A 25,984-nucleotide genomic window follows, 5' to 3' on the forward strand; every position below is an offset into this window, starting at 1 on the left:
ATCTCTATAATCTTTAACAAATATCAATATTTTATTAATGGAAAACAATGATTATATTTGAAGTTCACATTTAATTGAAATACTACTTTATTATTGTGGAGAAACATACATAACATAAAATTTAGCATTTTAACCATTTTTAAGTGGTTTTCAACCATTTATGAGTTCGCTGGCATTAGGTACAGTCACACTGCTGTGCACCCATCTCCACCATCCACCTCCAGAACTTTTTCATCATCCCAAACTGAAGTGCTGTACCCGTTAAATACAATAATAACTCCCCATTCCCCTTCCCTCCAGCCCTGCTAACCTCTGTTCTACTTTCTGTCTCTATGAATTTTTCTCTTTTAGGGTCCTCATGTAAGTGGAATCATACAATATTTGTCCTTTTGTGTCTGGCTTATTTCATTTAGTATAATGTCTTCAAGGTTTATCCATGTTGTAGCATGTATCAGAATGAAATACAACTTTTTAAGTTGCAATTTCAAGCTTTAGTACCACTATTTTTAGAGAAATGCATCTGAATCATGTCAGGCTCTTTCCTTCCTTTGCACATTTTGTTCCTCTTGGAACTACTTTCCCATCATTCTGTCCTGATTACCAAGTCATTCATCTGACATAAATAGAAAAAGTACTGAAAAATAATTGCACAGGTTACCAAACGTGCAATGACAATAAGACTACCACAACATTAGATTTTTTTTCTGTTACAAGTTATTTGCAAATATGTAAACCAACTGTCATCTTAAAGAGGCCTTGGAAAGTATTCAGTCTGTTCATTTTGCATAGGAGGACACTGATATTGGAGCATTTAACTGATTTCCAAAGCTTGCACAGCCATTTAGTATCACAGCCAGAAATCAAAGAACGTAAGTTTTGTGATAGTCGTCAGTATTGTCTTGTTTTGTTTTGTTTTTTGGGTTTTTTTTTGCGGTACGCGGGCCTCTCACTGTGTGGCCTCTCCCATTGCGGAGCACAGGCTCCGGACGCGCAGGCTCAGCGGCCACGGCTCACGGGCCCAGCCACTCCGCGGCATGTGGGATCTTCCCGAACCGGGGCACAAACCCGTGTCCCCTGCATCGGCAGGCGGACTCTCAACCACTGCACCACCAGGGAAGCCCAGTCGTCAGTATTTTTAGATATATTGTGCTTTCAGTGCACAATCAAAGAAAATTCGAAGAACCAATGTGTTTAGGTAACATTTATTCATTCAAACCTACTAAGTTTCAGCCATTTTACTGGCTATTAGAAATGTCATAGTAAGAGGAACCTCTAGCCTCAAATAGCAGATCCTGGTGAACGAACATGGTAATAGAAAGACTAAGATTTAAGATGTGTATTTGATTAACCATTGATTCCTCTCGACCTTTTTTTCTTCTTTTTTGCTGTAGCCTGATTCCATATAAGTTGATGCATGATTGGAAGGAACTGTTTTTTAATGGAAAGCCCATATATGAGCAAGCGTCTCTTAAGCATCTACCAGCTAAGCTCTCTGCAGAACAGCTTATAGAACTGGAGAAAAGGGACTTGCTAGATAACAAAGATTATGAAGACTATAAGGTACCTACTGATGTGGAATAATTAAAGAGAATGCAACATAATAAATAGTGTTGCTTTAGCATTAATTTTGTGACATTATTTCTTTTCATCTCTACTAATGAAACTGGGCATTTTATGTTTACATTTTCCCTTGGTTTAATTTGTATTTATAGTACTAACTTTTAAATACCTAACCTATGCATAATCTATTATCTGTTACTTCCAGTAATACTAGAGGGTGGCCTGAAAAAAAATTACACATAATACAATAGGTAGATTTCAGAATTTTAAGGTTTTTCATTATTCATTAGCAATTTTCTTTGTGTGAGCTGTCTACCTTTGCTTCAAAACCCCTGATTAAATGTATTTTTCTAGTAATTTATCTAAATAGCATATTGTTCTCGGAGGAAATGGAAGAAGAGGAGGTCTGAGTTTTCCAAGTAGTATAGATGAAAACAAAATTTTATTCAATGAGTTTTTTAAAAGTATGGGGTGCCAACTGTGCTTCTTAGAAGAGCTGCTGAAAAGCCTTTGGGGTAAACAGGCCAAGGTCCCATTATTGGCACTGCCAACTGCTAACTGTGAGACCTTATGTGGCCAGTCCCTTAAGTGCTAAGAGTCTCAGTTTCACGATATATGAAATGGGGATAATAATATGATTACCTTATTTTGTTGTTGTGAAACTTATTTAAGGTAATATGTGTTAAACACTTAATCAAGTGCACTGAGTGTTGGATGCAAATAATACGTACCAGTTTCTTTCCTCACCACCCTGTCCTCCCTACCCCACTTCATCTCACTTTTAGTGGGAAAGATGTGAAATGAATGGCTATGGGTTAGAAGTTCTGGGTAGATCATCAGCAATGGGGTGAAGAATGAGGCTTTTAATTATTAGAAATATTATTGAATGAGTTTCAGAAGAGTAGTAAATTCAACATGAAAAAAAAAGAAAAAATTGGACTTCCCTGGTGGCGCAGTGGTTAAGAATCTGCCTGCCAATGCAGGGGACATGGGTTTGAGCCCTGGTCTGGGAAGATCCCACATGCCATGGAGCAACGAAGCCTGTGTACCACAACTACTGAGCCTGTGCTCTAGAGTCCGCAAGCCACAACTACTGAACCTACGTGCCACAACTACTGAAGCCCACGCGCCTAGAGCCCGTGCTCTGCAACAAGAGAAGCCACCGCAATGAGAAGCCCACGCACCACAATGAAGAGTAGCCCCCACTCACCGCAACTAGAGAAAACCCACGCGCAGCAACGAAGACCCAATGCAGCCAAAAATAAATTAATTAATTAAAAAAAAAAAAGAAAAGATGATTCGACCCTATCATTTGCTGGTATTTAGCAAATACTCAATGTTTGCTGAAAGGATTCATGAATAAAATGAATGAATGACAATGAACAGGGCAAAGTGTAAAATATCACTAATATGTAATATTGAAGAAGACAAGCTTATTTTAAAAAAGAAGGAAAGAAAATGAGATTATGAGAAACTAAACGTACACCATATTTTAATTGGATGAATCTATATTTAGATCATTATAATAATTATTATTTATTAAGGATTGGCCAGAACCTTACGGGATATATGTGCATATTTATTTTGCATGTTCGTAGAATATTCTAGATCTAGTATGTCAACCTAAAGTTCAACGCTACATAATAAAATGCTTTGACAGTGTCAGACTATGTGAAGGTATTTCTTTGCATTGTAAATTCAAAAGTCATTTTACTTGACAGATTTTGCTGATTCATGAAATATTTATTTCTGAGTTATTTCTTAACCAGCTCTATCTTGTTGCTTTCATAAATCAGGAGACCTGGTAGTCTGGAGCTTAGCAAAGATTTGTCTTTTTAACTATTTTCTTGTTTGGGAAATTGTTACCACAGGAACATGCTTGTCTCACCCACATCCTGAAGCAGCCGGTACGTTTCTTTTGCAAGAAATTATAAACATTTTTTTAGGAGTACGTGGACGTCTGGTAATGCAGTTTATTTTGTTTATGGCCTTTGCTGTTGTCCTAGAAGTGAATATTACCTTAGGATTTCTGATATGTGTTTATATGCTGTGTTCATTTTGACTACATGATGGAAAATATACCACATACAGGTGTTAGCATATATCTGTAAACTATCCTATTATCATTCCCTATTATTAGAGCTTTTGTCTCTTCAGATACTTGTTAAATGTTTTGCATTTAAGTAAAAAATAAATGTTTCAACTTGAAAAATACATTATCTGGCTTAAATAGTCTTTCACAACAGGCAGAGGATCAACACATCTGGCTTAATAAACATGGAACAGTTTTAGCAAAGTGCTAACTTTGCTCAGGATTTTTAATCCGTCAATCAAACACGTAGCTTAGAAATTGATCTTCAAAAAGTTTACATTCTTAGCATATTTTATTAATGCCTATACCCACCATCAGTGTAGAACTGATGCTTTCTGGTTTTGAGATCATACTTTTAAAGCTCTGTTAGAGTAAGCTATCATGTTTAAAAATTTTAAATATCACACCTAGAAACTGGCATAAAAACAAAATTTTGCTTATGTCCATGTCATATATCTGTCAATAATGTAACATTATTTCCTAATCATCATACTCTTTTTATAGACTGGCTACATGTGAGAGAGCTGTAGCCCAGGAATGGTGTGGCCAAAAATATCATTTATCTCTCCTAAGAAGGAGGCAGAAACAGCATCATGGAGCAGCCAAACCCTACTGGGATTCCCAGCCAACCGCCATAGGATAACAAGGAGTTGTTTAATAGAGAGTGGGGAGGAGTCCCGAAATGCTATGGACCACCGGCAGCAGGCTAAGCCAGGAGCCCAGCTGCTCCAGTTCAGCTAACAGCATACCCCCCACATAGCAGGCACTGGTTCTCAGTTATGCAGTGGACTCCTCCTGGTAAACCCCAGACTCCCCCAAATGCAAATCCTTTCCATGATTCTTCCTGGCAAATGACTCACAATTCCATAGTATTTTATTTTAACATAAGTTGCTTATTAGCAGTTATCTACTGAATGAGTTTGAGATACTAAAATGGGGCGTTCATAAACTAAAATTAGCTCATGGCCACGGTTTCCTGCTGGTGCAGATTTTTCTAAGTCCATGCCACGAAGCACTTGGCAATTTGCAGGGCTCTACTGCGCATGCTCACGAACAGGTTGTAGTTGGAATTCCTACAATTTGGAGGAAGGATGTTTTGTGTCCAGCACATCATCCGTGTTATCTGAAGCTGGTCATAGTTTTTAATTGCTGTTATTTTTGTTTTTAATGAAAATTACTTCTGAAGTTAATGATCACTTGAGTTTGCTGTGGTTGTTGGGCTAACCCTACAGTGTGTGTTGAAACGCACATTTTTATCAGCCACACTTTTGGCTTATGATTTTCCCTTAACTAGACTTTAAGATGTAATTGTACATGTTATGGTTTAACATTCATACTCTTGTCACTACAGCAGATGTATACCTACCCATCCCCAAATTTACTTATAGAATGACATTTATCATCACGAGGTCTTTTTCCACTGAGGAATAAGAATGTGGGGCTAAATGCACCATTGGGTAGTTTGTCTTCCTATGTAGGTCTCATCTGACTTGTTTGACCTGAAGGCACTATCCAGATACTATCTTCTTCTTCCTCTCCAATCCCAGCCTTTGGCGTTGATCCAGTGGCTTTGTAGATTTGACTTCTGACAGTGGACTCTCCAGCCTAGCTCTTGCCTTGCTCCCTGGCTTCCCAATGAATGACCCAAATTTTCATGGTTTAGTATTTAATCAGTTCCCTGTGGGCAGAATATCAGTTTGAAGCCTGTATCACTCAAGTGATATCACTGGATAACTGACCCAAGCACAGTGATAGATTTTAGTAGATGAGTCTTAAGGTCATGTGAATAGATCATCTTATTTTTTTTGTGGCTGTTATCGTTGTTGTTTTTGTTGTGTGTGTGTGTTTAAAGATACCCATTGTATTAGCTCAAGCTACCATAAGAAAATACTGTAGACTGGGTGGCTTCAACAATAGGAATTTATTTCTCACAGTTCTAGGAAATCCAAGATCAAGGTCCCAGCTGATTTGGTTCCCCAGTGAGGACTCTATTCCTGAATTACAAATGGCCACCTTCTTGTCATGTCCTCACATAGAGAAGAAAGAAAGAGAACTTTGATCTCTCTTCTTCTTCTTAAAAGGACACTAATCCTGTCATGGGGCCTCCACCCTCATAACCTCATCTAAACCTAACTACCTCCCAAAGGCCCCACCTCCAAATACCATCACAGTGGGGGTTAGGGCCTCAATAAATGACTTTTGGAGAGACACAATTCAGTCTATGACATATGTGCTTATTCAGGACACATAAAATGTGGCAAAGTGCAAACTTACTACTCAGGCAAGGAACCCCTAATTTCAAATGAAATTTTTTTTTCATGGCCTCTTTTGTGCCCTGCTAAGAAATCTTAATGACTTACTTTTTGACTGTGAATTTATGATGGTTATATCTTTTATTTTCAGATATGCAGGAATATATGTGACTGTTAAGTAGGTGGAGTAAGCACTTGCTTACATGAAGGGAGTTGAGATTTTCCGTCAGGCCATTCTGCTTTAAAACTCCTGCCTGCCATTGTACCTGATGGTCCACATTATCATGTGGGCTAAAGACATGGATGGAGACATCAGAGGCATCTGCTAAAATACAAACATTTTCCAAGATAGGTAACAAAACCATTATCAGCCTCCAAAATAGGGGCTAAGAAAGAAGTTTGATACTGAAAGGAATGTTTCCAGGTTCGTCCTATGCATTCATTGCTGTAATTTTCCTCTCCCTTTGATTACATTTTTGACTCAGGCTCTCACTAAATTTCTCCTCTAATGGTAAGGCTTTCTCAGGTTAGACCTCATTGTGTGTCTGTGTCTTGGTGGAATCACCATTATGCCCTACAATACTGATTAATGGTTATCAAGCATAGTGATACTAACTCACAAAGCAAAATGTCACTATATTAGTCTTCAAAGGGAGCTATAGTTGCCCCAGGCCTAAGGGTGTCTTCTAACTGTTGTGGGCCAAGGACTTCAGATGGCTGGAGTAGGCTTGGCAGAGGTCTGGGGCTGTGTCTATCGGGTATGTGTCTTGTGTAATAGAAGGGAAGCCTGGGTCATGGGAAGGGTATTTGGCTTCAAATTACTAGAATTGAAGACAAGCTGAGTTCATTAGAAAACCATGGTAGGAATAGTTGAATTAAGGTGTCAGGTTCAAGGCGTTAGACCAGAATTGAGAAATGGTTTGCAGAGTTAAAGAACTGGCACCCAGATAGAAGTGGAATGGAAAGACGAGTGAGAAGGACATAGCCAACGAGAAGATCCCTGGGTGACTGATATGAATGAGACTAGAGTAAACGTTCACCACTCATCTTTGCTTGCTCTAGATCACATAGAATAGGGAGAATCTAATTCTCTCCCAGGCTCCCTCTCATCCGGGACCAGGCAAGACAGAGAGTGGTCAAGTCTTCCCTGGGTTTCCTGCCACAAGGTTCATCCTTCACCTACTTGGACAACTGTGGAAGCCAGCTTCTATACCTCAAGTCCAGCTTCTCTTCAATCAATTGCTCAGACTTCCCATCTAGTGTTTTAGAGCTAGCTCTGGGGATCTGAACACTAAAGCTATGTCTTGGCAGATAAATATGGCAAGAATACGTTGGGGTTGGTAACCACAAGAAACTTGAATGGATCCAAGAAAGTCTTTGAATTTTGGTGTTGGGCAGATGTGTTGGGCTGAGAACCGGAGAAACTCCCATCCAGAAGACCCCATACCCTACCACTCCTGTCCAGTACCCAGAGAGTCTGTCAGCCATATTCTTTAGCACATTGGCCCTAGAGTAGTCTTTCATATATTGGTCAATGTCATTTCTAAGCTGTTTTGGGGTGCTCTACACCTCTTTGAGGTATCAATCTTAGCAGTGAAACAAAGAAAATAGAGAGAGTGACAGTGGTCATTATTATGAGAGAGGGTATTCTGTGTGGAAAAATGTGTGAATTTTGCAGTGACAAGATAGTTAGACCAAGGCACAGTGTCTCCATGCTTTGTGACATTTGAGAAATTTTAACCAAGCCTATCTGACTGTCCTTGGCTGGGCAGTGGCAACAGATAGGTGAATTTGGATGTAGAAGTCTCTGGAAAAGTTCTTTCTGTGGTCCACAAGACCACAGAAATTAGTAAAAAAGTGATCTTGAGGAAGACTACCACCTCCCTGATGATGAACAGAGCGTAGTTTGAGCATCTAAGGAATGAGATTACTGTTTTCATAAGGATGGCCACTACCACCAGAATTGTCTATGGCACAAGGAGAGATGTGATATAAAGTCCAGTGTGATGCTGTTCCAAGGGCACTAGGGCATCAGGAGAAATTCAGTAGCCTTAGTCTTAATTTGTTGTAGACCCAGGCAATTCTGCTTTGAAAAGCACTGGGCTAGCTGCACAGCTGCTGCAGCTCCCAGTGTGCCATGATCAATGCCTTGGAGGGCCATGTGGCATTCCAGGACAGAGAATGGAACCAGGAGTAGGAGCCCGTCATTTGGGGGCAAGTAAGCTACTCTTCCACATGATCTCAGTGGGTCGCTTTGCGTGTGTCGAATCAGAGTGCTAAGCAGAAGCCCCTTCCCACTGTTTGCATCTGATTTGTCCTTGAATTTCAGCAGCACTGAAATGTAAGTTTTCAGGACAGAGGATCTGTCAGAGTGGCTTAGTCTCAGTTACCCCTGGTAATCAAACCTGTAAGACAAAGTATCAGCCCAGTGATTCTAGCTGGCTGGCTTACAAGTAATCAGTAGCTCGGAGGTTTGGAAAAAGAAGCCTGCCATTGCTCACAACAGCTGAGCTTTCTGAACTTCTGGACTTGTTAGAAGCTAGAGTTACTGGATTGCATAGGGAGGTGCCAGGCTCCCTCAAGTGTGGGCCTGTAGGCTTTGACAGTGATCTTTGTCACATTCTAACTAACTGACCATGGCCAAATTGAATTTCCCTCCAAAAATAACCACAAGGTAGATGGAGTCTGTTGTCCTGGGTCTTCTTTTGTAACAGACTAGAATTAAATATGTCTGTTCCCATAGTATTCAATCAGGGCAGACTGGGGAAGGCTACTGCTGGGACAGAAGTGAGCAAGCTGCTGAATGAAAGCCATTATTGGACTAGGACCGTTCTTCAGCTTTCCTGATGAGAATTAACCATGGGATCAACCTATAGAAAGGCACTGGCTACTCACAATGCTGCTTCTAGCCCGAACAGTCTTCAGCTGAGCACAGCAGGTGAAGTAGTGATAACATCTGCCTTTCCCTCGTTACCATGGGCGACGCTTGCACTTCCTGGCCATAGATAAGATGTGGTCCACACTCAGCACTCTAGTGCAGAGGCATGTCTCCTCTCTGCAGATGCACCTACCGTGCCAATGTCAGTGAGAACTGAACATCACCATGCCCCCGCCTTCTCTGGAAGCTGAAGGCCAAACTGTCTGGCAGGAAGGTGTGGCCAGGCAGCTGACCATACTCTGACCTGACTGGAGGTCAGGCGACTTGGAAAGGCTGCCAAACTCACTCAGCAGGGCCAGCTCATCTTTTCAAGTTTTTCTGAGGGCTTCTTGGAAATGGGTCCCGATAGAGAGCCCGTTCCATGACAATTCTTTTATAAGAGGTCAGGATTGAGTTACATATCAGCTAACTCCCCATCCTCCTTTCCTCTTTGTCAGAGGCAGTAGAGGGCAGCATCCATCTTTCCATCAATCTTGCCAATCTTTGATAGGAACCTGCCTATCAAACAGGTCCCACACAGTGGTCAAGAAGCCCTGTAGGGCTGCCAGGTTACGTGAACTGAACTCCCCATCAGGCAAGATATCCAACCATCCTTTCTTCTTCTCCTGAGAACCATGGATAATGGTGAGGAATTTTAACAGCTGAATTACAAATTTAAGCAGTTCCTCCAGATTCTCTCAGGGTTTTTAGGTGGTTGGAGGACAGAGAGCCTGGGAAGAGAAGGCAAAGAACAGACGCTCCAAAAGCTACAAAGTTTTACCTCAGTACTTCCCTGGGAAGTTTGGTTTTTTCCTGAGTGCCAAATTCCCCAAGCACAGTAACTGGAATAGAGCCACTAGACTTTCCATGTTGCCATAATAATAGATGTGCTTCTATATCTGATTCCTTCTGGTAGGAGACAGGACAGACCCCAACAAAATGTCAACCATGAGAGCTAGTGCCAGGGGTTGGGTTGTTAGAGCTGGAACAAAGGTGGTCAAGATAATTTACCTGAAGTAGCCAGAAATGGGAAGAGGCAGAGGTGGGATCAAGCCAAGTCCTTTGAGCAAGTCAATGATCAAAGCTGAGCCTGGGTAAGAAACAGACTAGAAAGTGGAAACGAAGCCAGCAGGTTGGAAACTAGGCAGTACTGGAACAGGCCAGGACTCAGATGAAAGGCTGGGAAGTTAAGTAAGGAGGCCCTGGGCAATTGCCACAAAAAGAGCTGGAATTTTTGCAGCTTATTTTTATTATCTGCCAGGCATGTGGTACACCTTTGGGTCAACGTAGTTTAGGAGACCCAGGACAAATATCCAGTTAGGGATATGAAAGTAACCAGGTCATAACAGCTTGCCATAGAGCAGACCTTACCTATCCATTCACCCAGCCTGCTCCTTACCCCCTCTGGACCCTGTTAAAATCTCTGGCAGAACTTCTTACAAGTCCCAATTAATAAATTATTTATAATCTAGTACATTTTAACTGATATATTTTCTGCTGCCATAAAAAAGGATGGCTTGATTTAATAGAGAAGCTCTTTCAAAATCATACTACAAGCTGTTACTTCTAGAAAATGCTTCCAGGGTTAGCTAATTTCATACATAGTGTGTGGATTCTTGCCTACTTCCATCTGTGAGGATGACACTTTCTGATCTTGTTCCTAGATTTTAGGTTGGGTTGTGCCTATCTTATTTGGAGAACTAAGTCATCTTTGTATTTAATCAAAATTAATAAAATGCAATATCCATGTGTTTACTCATTTATTCTGTTCACATATATTGAGCCTATACGGCTAATTGATTCATTCATTCAGTCAGTCAATAAATACTGAACACCTATTATGTTCCAGCACTGTTCTGGCAACTAGGGATATAAAGTTGATTAAGATAGAGATCCTTCCCTCTTGGTGCTCACAATTTAGTGGGGATGAGAGAAAAACCATTTCAGAGTATGATATTAAGTATGGATAAACACGGAGGTTATGAGGGGGCCCATTAGAAGGGATGAGTTTCAACTGAATTGTGAGATATGAGTAGATGTCAGTTGGTTTAAAGGTATTAACTCAAAACTGACCTAATCCTATGAACTGTGAGCTTATACTTGTACTCTCTCCCTGTCTTTGTATTTTCTCCATGATTTCATTTAATTTCAAGCATGTAGAGAAAGCTAAGCTCAGGAAGTATTTTCGATGTCCTAACTAAGAGTCACCTGCCTCGTCAGAATTTTTCAGTAACTGCTAAAGATATCACCTTGAGAATGTCCAAAAAACTTTAAAGAGAAATATGTAGATTTTCCAGTGAATTTAAATATTATAAGTGGACAATTGGGCAAATGTACCTGGTTAAGACATTTCCTGCCCAAGGCATTTGGTCTTGAGTTAACAAATCCCCTCATCTCCCACTCACAAAAACTTTTCCTTTGGATACAATTTAGCTATTAGTTGGTCTGTTTTCCAACAGGCCTGAAAATTTTATTTCATTTTGAGTAATAAAAATAATTGGTAATAGTTTTTAGAGACTTACATTATGAAAAACTTTTAAAAACAGGAATTGTACAAAGAACTATTTTCTAAGATACTATAAAATAAGCAAGCTAAACTAAGATCTAAATCACACAAAATAAGATCTAAAAATATGACCTGGATCTTTAATTATTACCAATTATGAGAAATTTCACTGAGAATTGTATTATTATGTTAAAAATGTATTTGATAAGTAAATATCTACTCTGTACCTCTCTGGTTTGAGTCATCGTTAGTATAAAGTTAAACATTTACTCTTCCTATTTGCAAATATCTAAGAGATGAATCCAAGGTGGTACTTAAAGACATGAAATCAGAACAGAGGATTCCTGATGTCTTGTCGAATAAAAGATCCTTTATTTTTTATTTTTCAAACAATGGATTGAGACTAGATTATGAAATTAACTTATGGATCACTACCATTATTTATTTTAAAAAATGAAAACACAACAAAATAAGAGAAATACAATGCAACGCAATATAATAGAAAATAAAGCACATTACCAGGTAGTAAGGATGAGCATTTCATAAAACTTTTTCTTTTCTGTTCTATATATACCTGTATACAAATACTAGGTAACAATGCAAAAATGTATTTTTTATGGAAGGACCTGGTTAAAAAAAAATGTCTTAGAAGATGCAGTACAAGTGGAAATTGTGCAACAAGAGAAGCTGGGCAGGTTGAGGTACCCTCACAGCGGTTCAGACCAATAAATAATGGAGACATCGGGTGAAGTGGTTGACCCAGAAGCCTTGAATGGCTAGAGAGAAGTCCGTCATGATGAATATAAGTATAATGTCCCCTGGGACTCGAAGATTGACGATAGCTACAACAACCCCTGAGGCTGCTACTACAAGCCTTAGTTGTATTTCAGGTATCACGAAGGGTCATCTCTTCCTCACTGCCTGCAGAGTGGTGTGCCAAGAGAAAGCCAGCCATGGGAAAAGCAGAATTAAGGTAGCTCCAATGTCTTGGTAAGCTGTACTCTAAAAGGGGCATAGCCTTGATCTGTGGAGTTGCTACCTGTGTTGTTTCTTGAAGTTGGTTTATCAGAAGCTTTCACCCTAAGTCCTTTGGCCATTGCGTCAATATAATCTGTCTGTTGTTGGGTTTTTTCATCTGTAAGTAAGAAGATTGCATTTCAGGAAAGCTCAAGGAAACTAGCAGGTGTCAAAAACAGTGTGTTTTATCCCCTAGGAGGTTCTTTCTCTGTCTTAGGAGAAAAGGCATTTGTCCTGTTTTTCCAAATGCATCAGTAATTGAATAGTGAAACACTTAGAGCCTACCAAACTGGGAATATCTGGGGTACTTCAGGCCATGCAGGTGTTGATAAATTCTAGCAATCTAGGAGGACAAACACTGGATCGTGTGTGTACTTTCAAATTAGTACCACCACTCTTCAAAAGCCACATTTGAATATCACTGCTAAATATCACTGGCATAGCCCAATGTTTTTTATTGAATGTTGTGCTAGTGACACTCAGACTTTATGGACTAGTGAATATCTCCCAAGGCCCAGATTCTGTTTATGTAAGTTGGTCAAAGTGAACCACATCTCCCCCTCTTTAAAGGGTAGATCAGAAAGCTGTATTTCCAATTTGAATCTTTAGAAGTGGCAAGAAATGAGAATGAGATGCATTTGCTTTGGTCCAGGGATAATCATGTGCAGGGAAATAATCAGAATCTGTTGCAAAAACCACGCAGCTCCACCAGCATCATTATCCAACCACTTGGGCAATGTTACAGGCAAGGAGGAATCTAGTGGACTGAACACGTGGACAATCTTAGGCTTGCCCTTGAAGTGCGCACTTCAGCCCACATTCAAGCACATTGATTCCGAGCTGATGCTGTCTGTAAATACTCATGATGCTTTTAGCCATGATTACTAACAAGAGGGCCAAGGGTACTGACACATTAGGCCACAGGAAACAAAAAGGATTTGACAGGGTGGAAGTAACCAGAGTGGGAAGTCTGGGTAACCATGCGGTACCTACAACAGAATACAAGGAAGCATGTGAGTGTATTGGATCCAGCTTGGAAAACAGTGTTAGGCCCATGTAGTCTGTGAAGATGGGAAGAATAGGTGGATACCGTGGTCTCAAGGGTTCAGGATTCAGTCTCCAGAAAATTCAGTGTAGGTAAATTAATAAAAAACAGTACTGGTGAACAGGTTGTGACCAAAGGCAGAGGCTGTTTACTCTCTGTTGTATTTCATGACCTCTGTGTGTAGGTAGACAAGAATTCACAAAGACAGGTGGACTGTAGGTGATGGTGGACCTTATACCTTCTCAAAAATGCATACAGATGATATTTATGCAGGTACAATAAAAATATTAATATTAAAATAAAGAGATAATAATTATTTGTTATATATGCATGACAGTTATAGTAATCAAGGGCAAGTATCATGGAGCACATCTACACAGAAAATGTGTCTTAGTAAACTAATAGTTTGTACCAGGTGATACTTACCTGGTGTTGCCCACTCTGGGCATCGAAGTCTTGAAACTAATAGCCAGATGTCAATTTATAATAATACCTGAAGGAATAAGAATTATATACTTTATTTTATAATTTTATTTAATTTTATCATATAATTAATGTAATTATATATAACAAACATATAAACTAATGATCTGGTAAAAATTTCTGGTTCCCTGACCTCCTTTTCCCTCATCATGTTCTTGTTCCAACCTGACATGTTTCCCTTTACTTATCCTTTATCTTTAGTCTTATTAGGAATTTCACAACTGTATCTTTAAGGTGATGCTGTAAAACGTGTTCTACCAAATCCTCTATTTGTCCATCTCCACTGGTCAGGCTTCAGTCCTTTCCCCCACCTCAGCATTCAGTGCTCCTCACAGTCAACATTCTATCCCATTGTGTTTGTCCACATTCTACAACTAATCAGGGATAGAATAGGGTTTTCTTCTGACCCCTTTGTGAGGAAGCGCGCCTTTCTGATTGTGGCACAAGCTGGACGTGGCTTCTCTTTGGGCAGAAATGTGACTGCTGTCACCCCTCCTTCAGGGCACTACTATGTGTAAGACAAAGCAGCAGCCTGAGAACTTCTAGTTAAGCATTTAAAGTCAGTGGTCACATAGGCTACTTACACAAGCCTTTCACTCAATCTTTACAACAACCCTGTGAGATAGATATTATTATCACACAAAGATGAGGGAATTGACAAGGGTGCAAAACAAGTTAAGTAGGAGAACTATTATGGGAACCCAGGTCATCTGATTTAAGTCCTTCAGAATGAATTAAATGACTGCATAGCACAAAAATCATTAGAACATTCAAAACTTTCCACTTAAACTTGACCTTGGACTTATAGCCTTTATAATTTTAAAATAGCACAGTTTCTCTGGTTTCCATTTTTTATTTGGTTATTTTCTGATTGCCACATTACATAGAATAATTATCACTTGTCTAGTTAGAAGTATAAATGATTGCAATGAATGAAAGCAGAAACAAGTAATAAATCATAATAATCAATAATTATGCAAATCAATTCAGTATTTACCTAATTTTGAATAATGCATGTAATTATTATGCATAGAGTTGTTAGAAAAACCAAAGATATTAAACTAAAGCAAAATAAATGTTATAAATAAAGGGTAGTTTGTATAGAAGTGACAAATATATGTATATACTAATGAATTCTACCAATTTAAAAGAAAAACCTATTATGAATACTTCTTTATTTACTTGTTTCAAAAAGTATTTCTTTATCTCTTGTGTTTTCATATCATAAATTCAGGCACCAAACCAGATAATACCAGTTGTAAAATAATCTAATTTTTTGTCTGCTAATATGACATATAAATCTCACTAGGTACTAAATTCTTACACACACTTAGATCTGTTTCTAGAATTTATATTTTTGTGCACTGAACACCCTGTTTCTGCAAATCTTTCTTTTCATTACCTTGTTCTTAATAAGTGCTTTAATATCTGGTTAGGCAACACTCCCATATTACTTTTCTTTTTCAGTTTTTAAGTGAATGTTTTTATCTGTTACAATTCTTTTTCTGCTTCAACTTTAGAACCATTTTGGATATCATCCTGAAGGAAAACAAAAATTACACTTTTGTTTCATTTCATTAAGTCAGATTAATTTGGAGAAGAATTAAATGGCTTATAATATTGGACCTTCTTGACTTTCCCTTTATTCAAGTCATTTTTCTTACACTCCTCAGTAGAAATACGAGGCTGTTTATATATAGGCTCTCTCTTTATTTCTTGGCAATTCCAATGATTTTTGTCAAAGTTTCTAATTGCAAGCAAAAAAGTTGACTTATGCTGACTAAGCAGAAAACACATTCAAAATATGTTGGGTAGTTTAGTGAATCAGTAGGTAGATTCAAGAACCAGGCTCAAGGTTAAACTTCCAAGGAAAATGATTAGAACCATCACAGCAAGTTCTGATGAGAAAACTGTCACCACCACGGAGCACTAGAGGTTCAGGTTGCAGCAGCTACCTCTGCACCAGGAACTCAACTGCTACTTCTAGGAACACTGCTACTTTTTTTCTTTTTTTTTTTTCTTAAATTTTGTTGAAGTATAGTTGATCTACAATGTTGTGTAAATTTCTGCTGTACAACAAAGTGATTCAGTTATACATGTATATATATACATTCTTTTTCTTATCCTTTTCCATTATTGTTTATTACAGGATATTGAATATATTTCCCTGTGCTATACAGTAGGACCTTGTTGTTAATCCATCCTATATGCTTAGTACTTGCATAGGGTAGCCGAATAACTCTTACTGTCTTTTATCTCTCTACTGATAATATCAATTTAAGTGTCTTATGCTCAGCTTGCATTACAATTTGTTTCAACTCAATATGCCTACTTTCATAAACTGTTAAGTATTTTAGAGGCTTGTTTTTTTTTTTTTACTTTAATATGGGAAGCTCATTTTTCACTGTCTAATATGAAAGTAATATTCATGTTATTACTCATTTATGTAATGTAATTATTTAAAGTATTGATTCACTTTTGTTTGCTATAATTTGTATTTACTTTCAATTTTCATATTTCCTACATACTTAAATTCCACTTTTAAGAATATTTCTGTTTTGTTTGTTTCATTATTATTTTTGCAGAACATGGTTGGAGAATGGGCCTTACCAGAAGAAATGGTTGATAATATACCACCCTCCAACAATTGCATATTGGGCCATGTGATTCACAGACTAATTGAAAGCTCTCTTCCTTCTCAAGTTGAATCAACAGTACCTGAGTTACCTTCATTTGTTATAAAAGGATGTGTGTTGGGGAAAACATTTAGTGGAAAAACTACTGCTCTAAAGTCTCTAGAGAAAAGTAAAATTTCTTTCTTGTTTGTGTTTTCTTCCTTTTTTGGATTTTATTTACAATGACTGTAGCTGCAAATGGCTATGTCTGTAGAAAACATACATGAGAATCTGCAAATATATTGGGAAATTCTGTCATCAAGAATTTTGTAATAAGGTGATCACATAATTTATTGTCCAAGTCAGACACTTTTAGGAGTAGAGAGTTATAAATTGGGACTGTCCCAGGGAAACCCGGATATATGAGCTTGCTATATAATTATGATGCACAGTATAAAGAGAAATAATGTCTTAAACTTTACTTAAACTTTCATCATAGATTTTACTTTACCAATAGATGAAGTAGGAAAGAAATAACTTGTCACAAATAGAAAAGAAATCATGACTTCCCTGGTGGTGCAGTGGTTAAGAATCCGCCTACCAATGCAGGGGACACGGGTTCGAGCCCTGGTCCGGGAAGGTCCCACGTGCTGTGGAGCAACCAAGCCCATGTGCCACAACTACTGAGCCTGCGCTCTGGAGCCTGTGAGCCACAACCACTGAGCCCGCGAGCCACAACTACTGAAGTCCACAGGCCTAGAGCCCATGCTCTGCAACAAGAGAAGCCACTGCAATGAGAAGCCCGGGAACCACAAAGAAGCGTAGCCCCTGCTCGCCGCAACTAGAGAAAGCCCGCACGCAGCAACGAAGACCCTACACAGCCAAAAATAAATAAATTAATTAATTTTAAAAAAAGAAAGACAGGAAATCAACTTAAAATTATAAATGCTTTAATTCTTCACATTGATTGAGTTCTTTCCCTTTAATAAACTTTTGGCTTTTTATCTAGAAGTTCTTTCAGTTAGAAGTGAAATCATAGTTTTCTATCTATTTAATTAGTTTTTCTTCACTAATACTTACCTTTTACTGTTTTTACTGGAAAACTCAAATTTTTCACTGAGGCCAGTCTGTCTTGTAACAGTCCAAGGCAGAGAACAGTAAGTCATTATTGAGACGTTAAATAGACCTCTTTAAAAGGCAGCCTAACAAAAGCTCAGTGAGATGCCACTCCACAACCTGTAGGATGGGTATAATTTTTTAAAATTGGAAAAAGAGTGTTGGTGAGGATATAGAGAAGTTGGAACTCTCATACATTGCTGGTGAGAATGTAAAATGGTGTAGCCACTATGGAAAGTAGTTGGTGATTCCTCATTAAGTTAAATAAAAAATTACCATATGACCCCAGCAATTCCACCACTGGTATATACCCAAAAGGACTGAAAAGAGGTGTTCAAAAAAAACCATATGCAGTGATGTTCATAGCAGCATTATTAATATAGACAAAAGATGGAAACCATCCAAATGTTCATCACCTGCTGAACTGATAACAAGATGTGATATATCCTTACAATGGAATATTATTCAGCCATAAAAGGAGTGAAGTACTCTATGTGCTGTGGATAGACTTTGAAAACATTATACTAAGTGAAAGAGTCGAACACAAAAGACCACATATTGTATGATTCCATGGATAAGAAACATCTAGAATATACCAATCCATAGACAGAAAGCAAATTAGTTGTTGGCAAGGGTAGGGAGACAGGGAGCGACTGCTTAATGGATACAGGGTTTCCTTTGGGGTAATGAAAATTTTCTGGAAAAAGGTAGTGGTGATGATTGGACAACATTGTAATGACCTAAATATCACCGAATTGCGTCTTTTAGAACGGTTAAAATGGTTCATTTTATGTTATGTGAATTTTACTGCCATAGTAAAAAAACCAGATTGATCCAAAAAACATTGCCGGGGCACCCTGAGCATTGTACTCTAAGGGTGAAGCCAGCACAGAAGAACAATGATGTCAATTTCCTAAATGAAAAGTTATTAATAAAATTGTCTTTTGTATTTTAGGCTTTCCTATTCAGGTACTTTCTATTGACACTCTCGTCCAAGAAGCGATCCAAGCATTTCACAACAATGAGAAGATCAGCGGAGCCCTTCAGAAAGCGGCCGAAGAAAAGGCTCTACCAGTTAGGCAAGAGAGTAGTAAAGAAAACCAGGCAAGTGAGATTTTAATTTTCTTTTCTTCACCTCGTACATTAGAGATTTCCAACTGGATGGCATCTAAAGAGATCCTCTAGACCAGAGGTTGTCAGACTTTTCTGTAAAGGTCCAGAGGGTAAATATTTTAAGTTTTGTGGGCCCAGAAGCAATATCGAGGATATTACATAGGTACTTACATAACGAGAGAAAATTTCAACTCCCCTCTCCACTCCCCACATACACACACACACATCAGTTTGCCTAGGTGGGCCATCCAGGGTAGTGGGCTGGCTTTGTGCCCAGTTACCGTCCGCTGGAGACATTCTCCTGAGGAAGGAGCCACCAGCTGGTAAAGCTGGTAAAGGGGTGGAGGCGCCCAATTGTGAGGGCTTGGAGAGGGGTGAGTGTTTTGGATGAGTTCACCACGTCACCAGCTCTCAGAATGGAAGTCCACTCCCGAGAGCCTGACAGTGGCCAATGGCAAGTCCCCATCTCGTAGACGCAGCCTGATGCCAGTCCTGGGCAGCAGCCAAGGAGGGTGCTGGAGAGGAGCAGACAGAGGGTGAGGGTGTAAAAACAGCCAGTCGATTTTGGTCCAGGGACCATAGTTTGCAGGCCTCTGATCTAGACTAGTAGATCTCAGTTTTGATGGGTGGCTGGTAGGGGAAGGTCTCTTACGGTTTACCTGCATTACCGTTTCCGTCAGTGTTGCATCTTGCTACATTATTACATAAAGATACTAGGGCAGGAATTAGGAGAATGTGCCCCCCCCAGCCCCCGAGAATCATGGTGTGGTCCAACCTGCTCATTTTAAAGGGAGACAGTAGAGACCCTAAGCGTGAGTTGATTTGCTTGGGGTCAGAGGCTTGTTGACGGCTAGGCTGTGATTGGAATCCCAGATTCTAGATCCAGTACTCTTTTCCCTGCCTTATCCTGTTTCTGAAATTGAATAAATTAGCAGAGAATCTAATCCAGGTCATTTGCATGAGCTGCAAAATAAATACCGTTTAAACGTGATTCTGGAAAAAACTGGGAGAATTTTTCTTCACGGTGGGCTGCCTCTTCTCTGTTGTGGTACTCTGTATTCTAATCAATACAGTGATAGATAATGTACATGTTTTTCCTTTATTTCCCTTTTGGTTATGACTGACACCTCTAAGATTGTTCTTTCTAAGGTGGTTTTCCACAAACTCTACGTCGTTCTCAGCTCCCATTATACTCTCAAAATGGAAGTTGCTTTATTTTACATAGAAGTTGAAAGACAGATTATACCATGGGTTACTGTGTGTTTCTATAAGTACAATTATCAAATTTTGTTTGCTTCCAGAACTCGCTGAGCTCTTCTTAATATCATTAATGTTTTAGATAAAGTAGTCTATGTTTTTAAACCCTACTTATAGACATAAAATTAAGAATGTTATTAAAATATGACAATGTTAAAATCTCTCCATGTGTGCTCGCATGTGTTTCCTCCCCAAAGGATCTGCAAAATGTATTTTCAGCTGAAGCATTACCAGAAACAGAAGATAAAAGCAAACTTAGTAAGTAAGATATCGAAACAAATCATCCATCATTTTCATGAGAGACAGATAGACAAACAGTAAGAGCACAAGGATGTGAGCACAAACCAGCTTTCAGGGAAAGAAAGGGGAGACGGGGAGGGATGCATGGCTGTCTACATGGTCACGCGACAGAGACAGCAAGATAAACCCAGACGTGCCTAACCACAGTCTACAACTGGGGATAAGAGATGACAATTTCAAAGGAATCTTCTCACACCCCTTCAAGTAGTTGCTCAGTTTTGCTGTGGTTTTGAAAACAGTCAGGCTAAATCATCGTCAGTCTTCCTGGCTTTGCAGGGAGACAGTAGTTTATGGTTTCTTCTCACCCATGCAGCTGGGGGGAGTACTGCTGTGCTCTCTGCAAGCTGCTGCTTTGTTCACTGTGATGAGGAAGGCTGCGGCTCTGTCTCTTCCATCCACCTGAGCAGTGGTTCCTTAGATAAAGCTAAGTTTATTCCCAGCCTTCAGCAAAGCAAACAGAACCAAGCTTCCCAAACCCAATGAAAAGTTACCTCCCTGGGGATCTGGGCTTTAATCCTTCAGATCCTTGGCAGAACCATTGAAGGAAAACAATTTTAAATCTTAAATATCTTTTCTATTTGTGCTAGTAAGGCTCTGCCGTATTCAATCGTTGCCTCATATTCTAGCATAAAATCGGTTCCTTCTGTGTCATCACCACTCTTGCTGTCACCCTTGAACAATGTGCACATTTATTATGAGCAGGCAACTCCGTCAGAGCAGTCAAGTTTCCCATCCTTTAAAAGAACATAACCTGTCCCTTGTTTCAGTTATTTGTTTCTTACAAGATAATCTTAATTGATGTTTTAAACTATCATAAGTATATTTTGTGACATATTCTATTACAGAAGTCCAGTAAATTATAAACAGACTCTGAAAACTTATTTTTTCCACTGAATTTAACTAAAAAAACCCTCTGACTTCTAGAGTTTTCCACTTTCACAAGTGTTTGTTACCTATAACTTGATAATCCAGGAAAGTACAAACATAACAAATTAACATCGTAATGACTTCTCTTGAGATCTTGGCTTGTTTTCCACAAAGAGAACCCAAACTATGTTCAAGTATTTCTAATGATATTGTTCTGAGTGAGCCATACTGGAAGGAAATAGCAAACACCAAACCACACAGTGGCCGGGACTTAATGTTGTGGAATGAAGGTAAACGCCATGCTGTGCTGATGCCTTTACTTCTTTCCTCTGAGTGTCTCAGGCATAGCTGAATCCAATAACCCACACGTCCAAAGCCATAGACGGTCAAATGTTGACATGGTTGTTAGCTGTAAATACCGGAGTATGTTCTTACCACTTTTTCTATTGCTAGGTACCAATACTAGAAAAACACCAAAAGCTAAAGAAGTCATAGCAAGTGATAGTTTCTCTGAAGTAAGTACTATAACCTAACTTTGGCTACTAGTGTATTGAAATGTGTTTTGATTCATAGCCTTTTCACAGCATTTTCATCTTCAAATGAAATGAAATAGCAATGTGCTCCTCTTTGGCTTAAAATAAATCTGATGGTGAAATTAGCTAAACCTGAATCTACTTGATATTTTTTATATTCTTTGAATCTAAAGCAGTGGAAATTGCTTTCAGTTTTGCCAGGTAAGAAAGTAAACACATGCTTTTAAAAATTTTAGACTTATGCCAAATTTATATTTATGTATTTTTCTTTACCTCTTAATTTATGACTTTTATTTCCTTTCACAATTTCTTTACCTTTAAAGATTTTTTTTCCAGAATTTATCCTTAGACTTACTGTTGACTCTGCAGAATTTTTTATTAATCCCTGAAAAAAGGTTTACAACAATCTACAGGCTATTGCTTCTAATGCAAACTAATATTTCTATATATAGTATTGCTTTACTGTATATTGGAAACATTTTTGATCATCAAATAGAATGGTCAGATTAATCAAGTGGGATTTTATTAAATAAAATGAAAGTAAATAAATAAAAGTATATTTGATTACTTTTATTGTTTGTTTCATCAAGGAAACCAGTTTCATAATATTTTAGATTTCAAAACTGCTTAAAGATAGAAAAAGTTTTGGAAGAATATACAGCAACTTGTAAATGTGATGACCTATGGGGAGAGAAATGGGTTTAGAGAAAGTGATAAAGGGGGACTTATAATTTTTACTCTGTATATTTTAAATGTAAATTAGCAGAAAGACTAAGTATATTTTTATATTTACATTTATTGAGTTACAAATCCCCCAAATTCCATATTCAATTCAGTTCAAAGGGCATACTTTGTTCCATGCGTTGTTGTAAAGGGGGAGTGGGTATGTCAGTGAACCAAAAAGTCAGGGTTCCTGGACTTTATGGAGTTTACATTCTAAAAGATGGAAAGAGATAATAAACCATAAACACACAAATAAATGAATTATGTGAACCATTAGATGGTGATGATGCCATCAAAAAAGAAAAAGGAGGGTAAGGAGATCACCTTGAGAGAGTGATATTTAAGCAGATTGAAAGAATCACCCACTGGATCTGGGGAACCATTTCAGGCTGCCAGAACAGCTGGATGACAGCCTTGAAGCAGAAAGGTGGTTGGCCAGCAAGGTGGGGGAAGAGAAAGGATGAGGTTAGAGAGATGAGTGGAAAGGGAGAAGAATCAGGCCAGCCAGAGCCTTATAGGCAGTGATGAGGACATTGGCAGTAAAGGAGGAGCCTTTGCAGGGTTTTCAGTAGAGACAGAGTATCATTTGACTCATAAAATGTTCACTCTGGTGGCTGACTCTATTTCAGAATAGGCGCTAGGGATGTTCCTGTGGATATGAAGTAGCTTAATTAGACTAGCCTTCCTACAGATAACAATATAAAGGCTGGAGAAAATACAAAAGCTAATTATCTGAGGGCCTGAAGCAGGCAGCAAAAAAGCAAACAGCAAAAACCAGGCAGAAAATATATGGGATTTGACCATTGACAGAAGAATACTTCAGTGGGCAAAAGCCAGGCGTATGCAAGTTACCCCAGAGGACATCCCGCATCTGCGTGCCGTGAGTGGTTAGAACGTGAGAAGAAAGCCCTCATCTCTTTGATTTAAGATATTAGAGAGTGAAGTTTGGGGATGCCAGAGCAGCTGGTAATTAAGGAGGAAGATCTTGGAAAGGAGGGAGTCAGAGGAGGAGCCCCGAAATCTGCATATACATTTTCCTTAAACGCTTGGCTGGTTCCAAAATTGTGCTAAACGATCACAAGTGTCTTCACCAGAGAACACGACCATTTAATTTTTTTCCCTCCAAATATTTGGAATCTGACTTTTAAATTAGCTGTCCCCTACCATTGTTTATTTTCACAGCTCACTGTGCGCGCTCAACTTGGTGCAAAATCAGAAAAGTTGCTGAAGAAAGGAAAGAGCATATCTGATACATTGCTAGTTGGCATCATGGTAAATGCTATTAAGTATGTATCACACTTTTCTCTTTTATATCTATTTAATATGTTCTTTATCAAATAGAGTTGTATAAAGAATAATACAGAAATATTTTTATGTTCAGCATCTAATGAATTTACCTAAGAAAACACAGCAAGATAAATTTTGTGATTTACATGTCTATATTTCACTCCCCCGCCCCACCCTTTACCAACCTTGACTTCATTCACCCAGATGTGAATTCAGGTTAAGTTCTCTCCTGTGTGGGGAATTCAAGGAGAAATTAGATATTTGGGAAAGCCAAGGGATTTGGAGAAGAGAGACCCTAACTATGTGGTCACGGGCCAGTGTGTTTCCTCATTTTGTGTTTCTGGAGGAGGGAGTGACCCCTGCAACACAAAGGCTGGGCAGTGCAGGGTAGGAAGGCCATGAGAAAGTAGAGGTTGCACAGGCAAGGACTCACATATATGCATAGCACAGAGATGATGTGCAATAAGGGTAAAGAAAAAATTTAAGTAGGCTATAATATTGTAATTCCTCCTTTCTAAGGATAGAGGATTCTCCTCAGCCCTCCTTTACAATACAGAAAAGAGAGAAATTAAAAGAATCGATAGGTGCTCGGTTGATCCGTGTAATAAAGAAATGAGGCTGAACAGGCTGGAAAAAGGAATCAACAAGGCTCCTGTTGCAGGGCGTTGCAGAGCTTCGAGTGAGTGAGGGGTTTGGGGTAGCTCTGCTGCCTGAGAAACGTTAAGACCGAGAGATGTGAGAACAGGAGGTTTTGGAGAAGTTTTGCCAGGCATCTGGAATGGACTCCCCCTTTAGAGTTTTCTTAAGAGACCTCATTAAAGATTTAAGTTGCCTCTCAGTTGTGATGTATCTTGGACTGATTACTCTTTGAATGCAACACTGAAGAAACTGGGCTACAGTGATGCTATTCTCAAAGCTGCAAGGGATCTCATTCTAATAGTTGCCACATTTTTCAGTACTGGAATAAGCCATGGGAGTCCTTGTTCAAAGAAAATTGTATATGAAAAGCATCAGCTGTAAAGCAGATCTTAGCTGTGGTTTCACTGAAGTTGGAGTGTCTACACCCTATCCCCAGAACTCCACTACCCTCCCACCACCACCACCACTACCGTCATCCCCTCTGCCCCTGAGGCACCGTTAGAGAACTGTCATCAGTTTGACATCCTTTCATTTAGTCCAAATGCGTCCTCTTTCAGTGAGGAAAGGAAGGCACGTGGCAGCTCAGTTAGGCAATCCAGTCACGTATCTGGTTAGTGGCGTAGCGAGAACCAAAGCCCAGGCCTCCTCACTCCCTGTTGTCTGGTGTCCTCACACTACAGCATGACAAGTGTGGCCCTGACCTTCTCCTCCCTCTGAAGTAGCTCCTGAGACTGGAGGTGGGAGAAGAGGTCCCTCAGACCTGGTAAAGTGCTCAAGAAATTTCTCTCCTCTAGCTGAGGCCAATGAATCAACAAACTCATTCTGTGCAGAATGCTTACCACACTCTGGACAAATTACCAAAGCAAAATGCAGGCTTTCCTTTCTCTTCGTAGCCTAATAGGGGTAATAGGAGCAGTGACTTGAAGGCAGCTTGATACTGTGGAAAGATCACTGGATTTAGGGTCACGTGCAATTTTATGACTTTGAACAAGTAATAAAACCTCTCTGAACTTTGGTTTCCCCCCCTTCTTCCTTGCCACACTGATAGAAGGATCATGTACAGGCACCAAAGCAGACTTCCAAGCCTTTAGAAAGGGATTCTAATTGTTTAAATGAGTTTTAGCAGAGAAAGAAATGAAATCATAACTTTTTATCCAAAAATCAAAATCTTAATCTTACATCATTGAAGGGTTTTGGAAGAGCAAAGTTGAAGTTTTTTTCCAATTTAAAGAACTAAAATAATTCCTGGAGCACCTATTCTCTATAGAGGATGCTGCACTGAGTACAAAAACCAAAGAAATGACCTGTACCCTTTAGCAACTTATAATCTAACTGAGATAAAGAAGACTCACTTGAATTTTTCTGTCAAGAAATATAAGAGTTAAAAATTGTGTGGTGAAGTGAATGAGGGTCCAGAGGAGTTCAGATCAGGCTGTTATGACTCCATGCTGGATTGGGTGGGGTAGGAAGAAATTTCTAGGTTGGCGATGTGAGTATCCACCATATGCTACACTCTGTGCTGGGTTCTCAAAATGTGTCCTTTCAGTTCATCCTCACCAGCATCTTGTGAGGTGTGTTATATTATCCCGCTGTATAGATGAGGAAATTGAGATTTTCAAGAGGAACAGCCTATGAACCCAGCTAGGAAGTACAATTTATACT

At 39.1% G+C, this 25,984-nt stretch overlaps 1 protein-coding gene across 1 annotated transcript in view; it reads left to right on the top strand.

Annotated features, from left to right (window-relative positions):
- SPEF2 (sperm flagellar 2) overlaps window positions 1-25,984 on the top strand; it is a gene marked incomplete at its 3' end in the record, with an annotated part of 171,091 nt that overhangs the window by 46,599 nt on the left and 98,508 nt on the right. The window contains exons 9-14 of the mRNA XM_079918929.1: window positions 1,392-1,560; window positions 16,458-16,677; window positions 18,559-18,707; window positions 20,171-20,231; window positions 21,594-21,655; window positions 23,579-23,682. Of these exons, the coding sequence (XP_079775055.1) occupies window positions 1,392-1,560; window positions 16,458-16,677; window positions 18,559-18,707; window positions 20,171-20,231; window positions 21,594-21,655; window positions 23,579-23,682 (765 nt within the window). The remainder of the gene's footprint in view (window positions 1-1,391; window positions 1,561-16,457; window positions 16,678-18,558; window positions 18,708-20,170; window positions 20,232-21,593; window positions 21,656-23,578; window positions 23,683-25,984) is intronic.

This window comes from Stenella coeruleoalba (assembly GCF_951394435.1).
Source record: "Stenella coeruleoalba genome assembly, chromosome: 3".
In the NCBI taxonomy this organism is placed as follows: domain Eukaryota; kingdom Metazoa; phylum Chordata; class Mammalia; order Artiodactyla; family Delphinidae; genus Stenella; species Stenella coeruleoalba.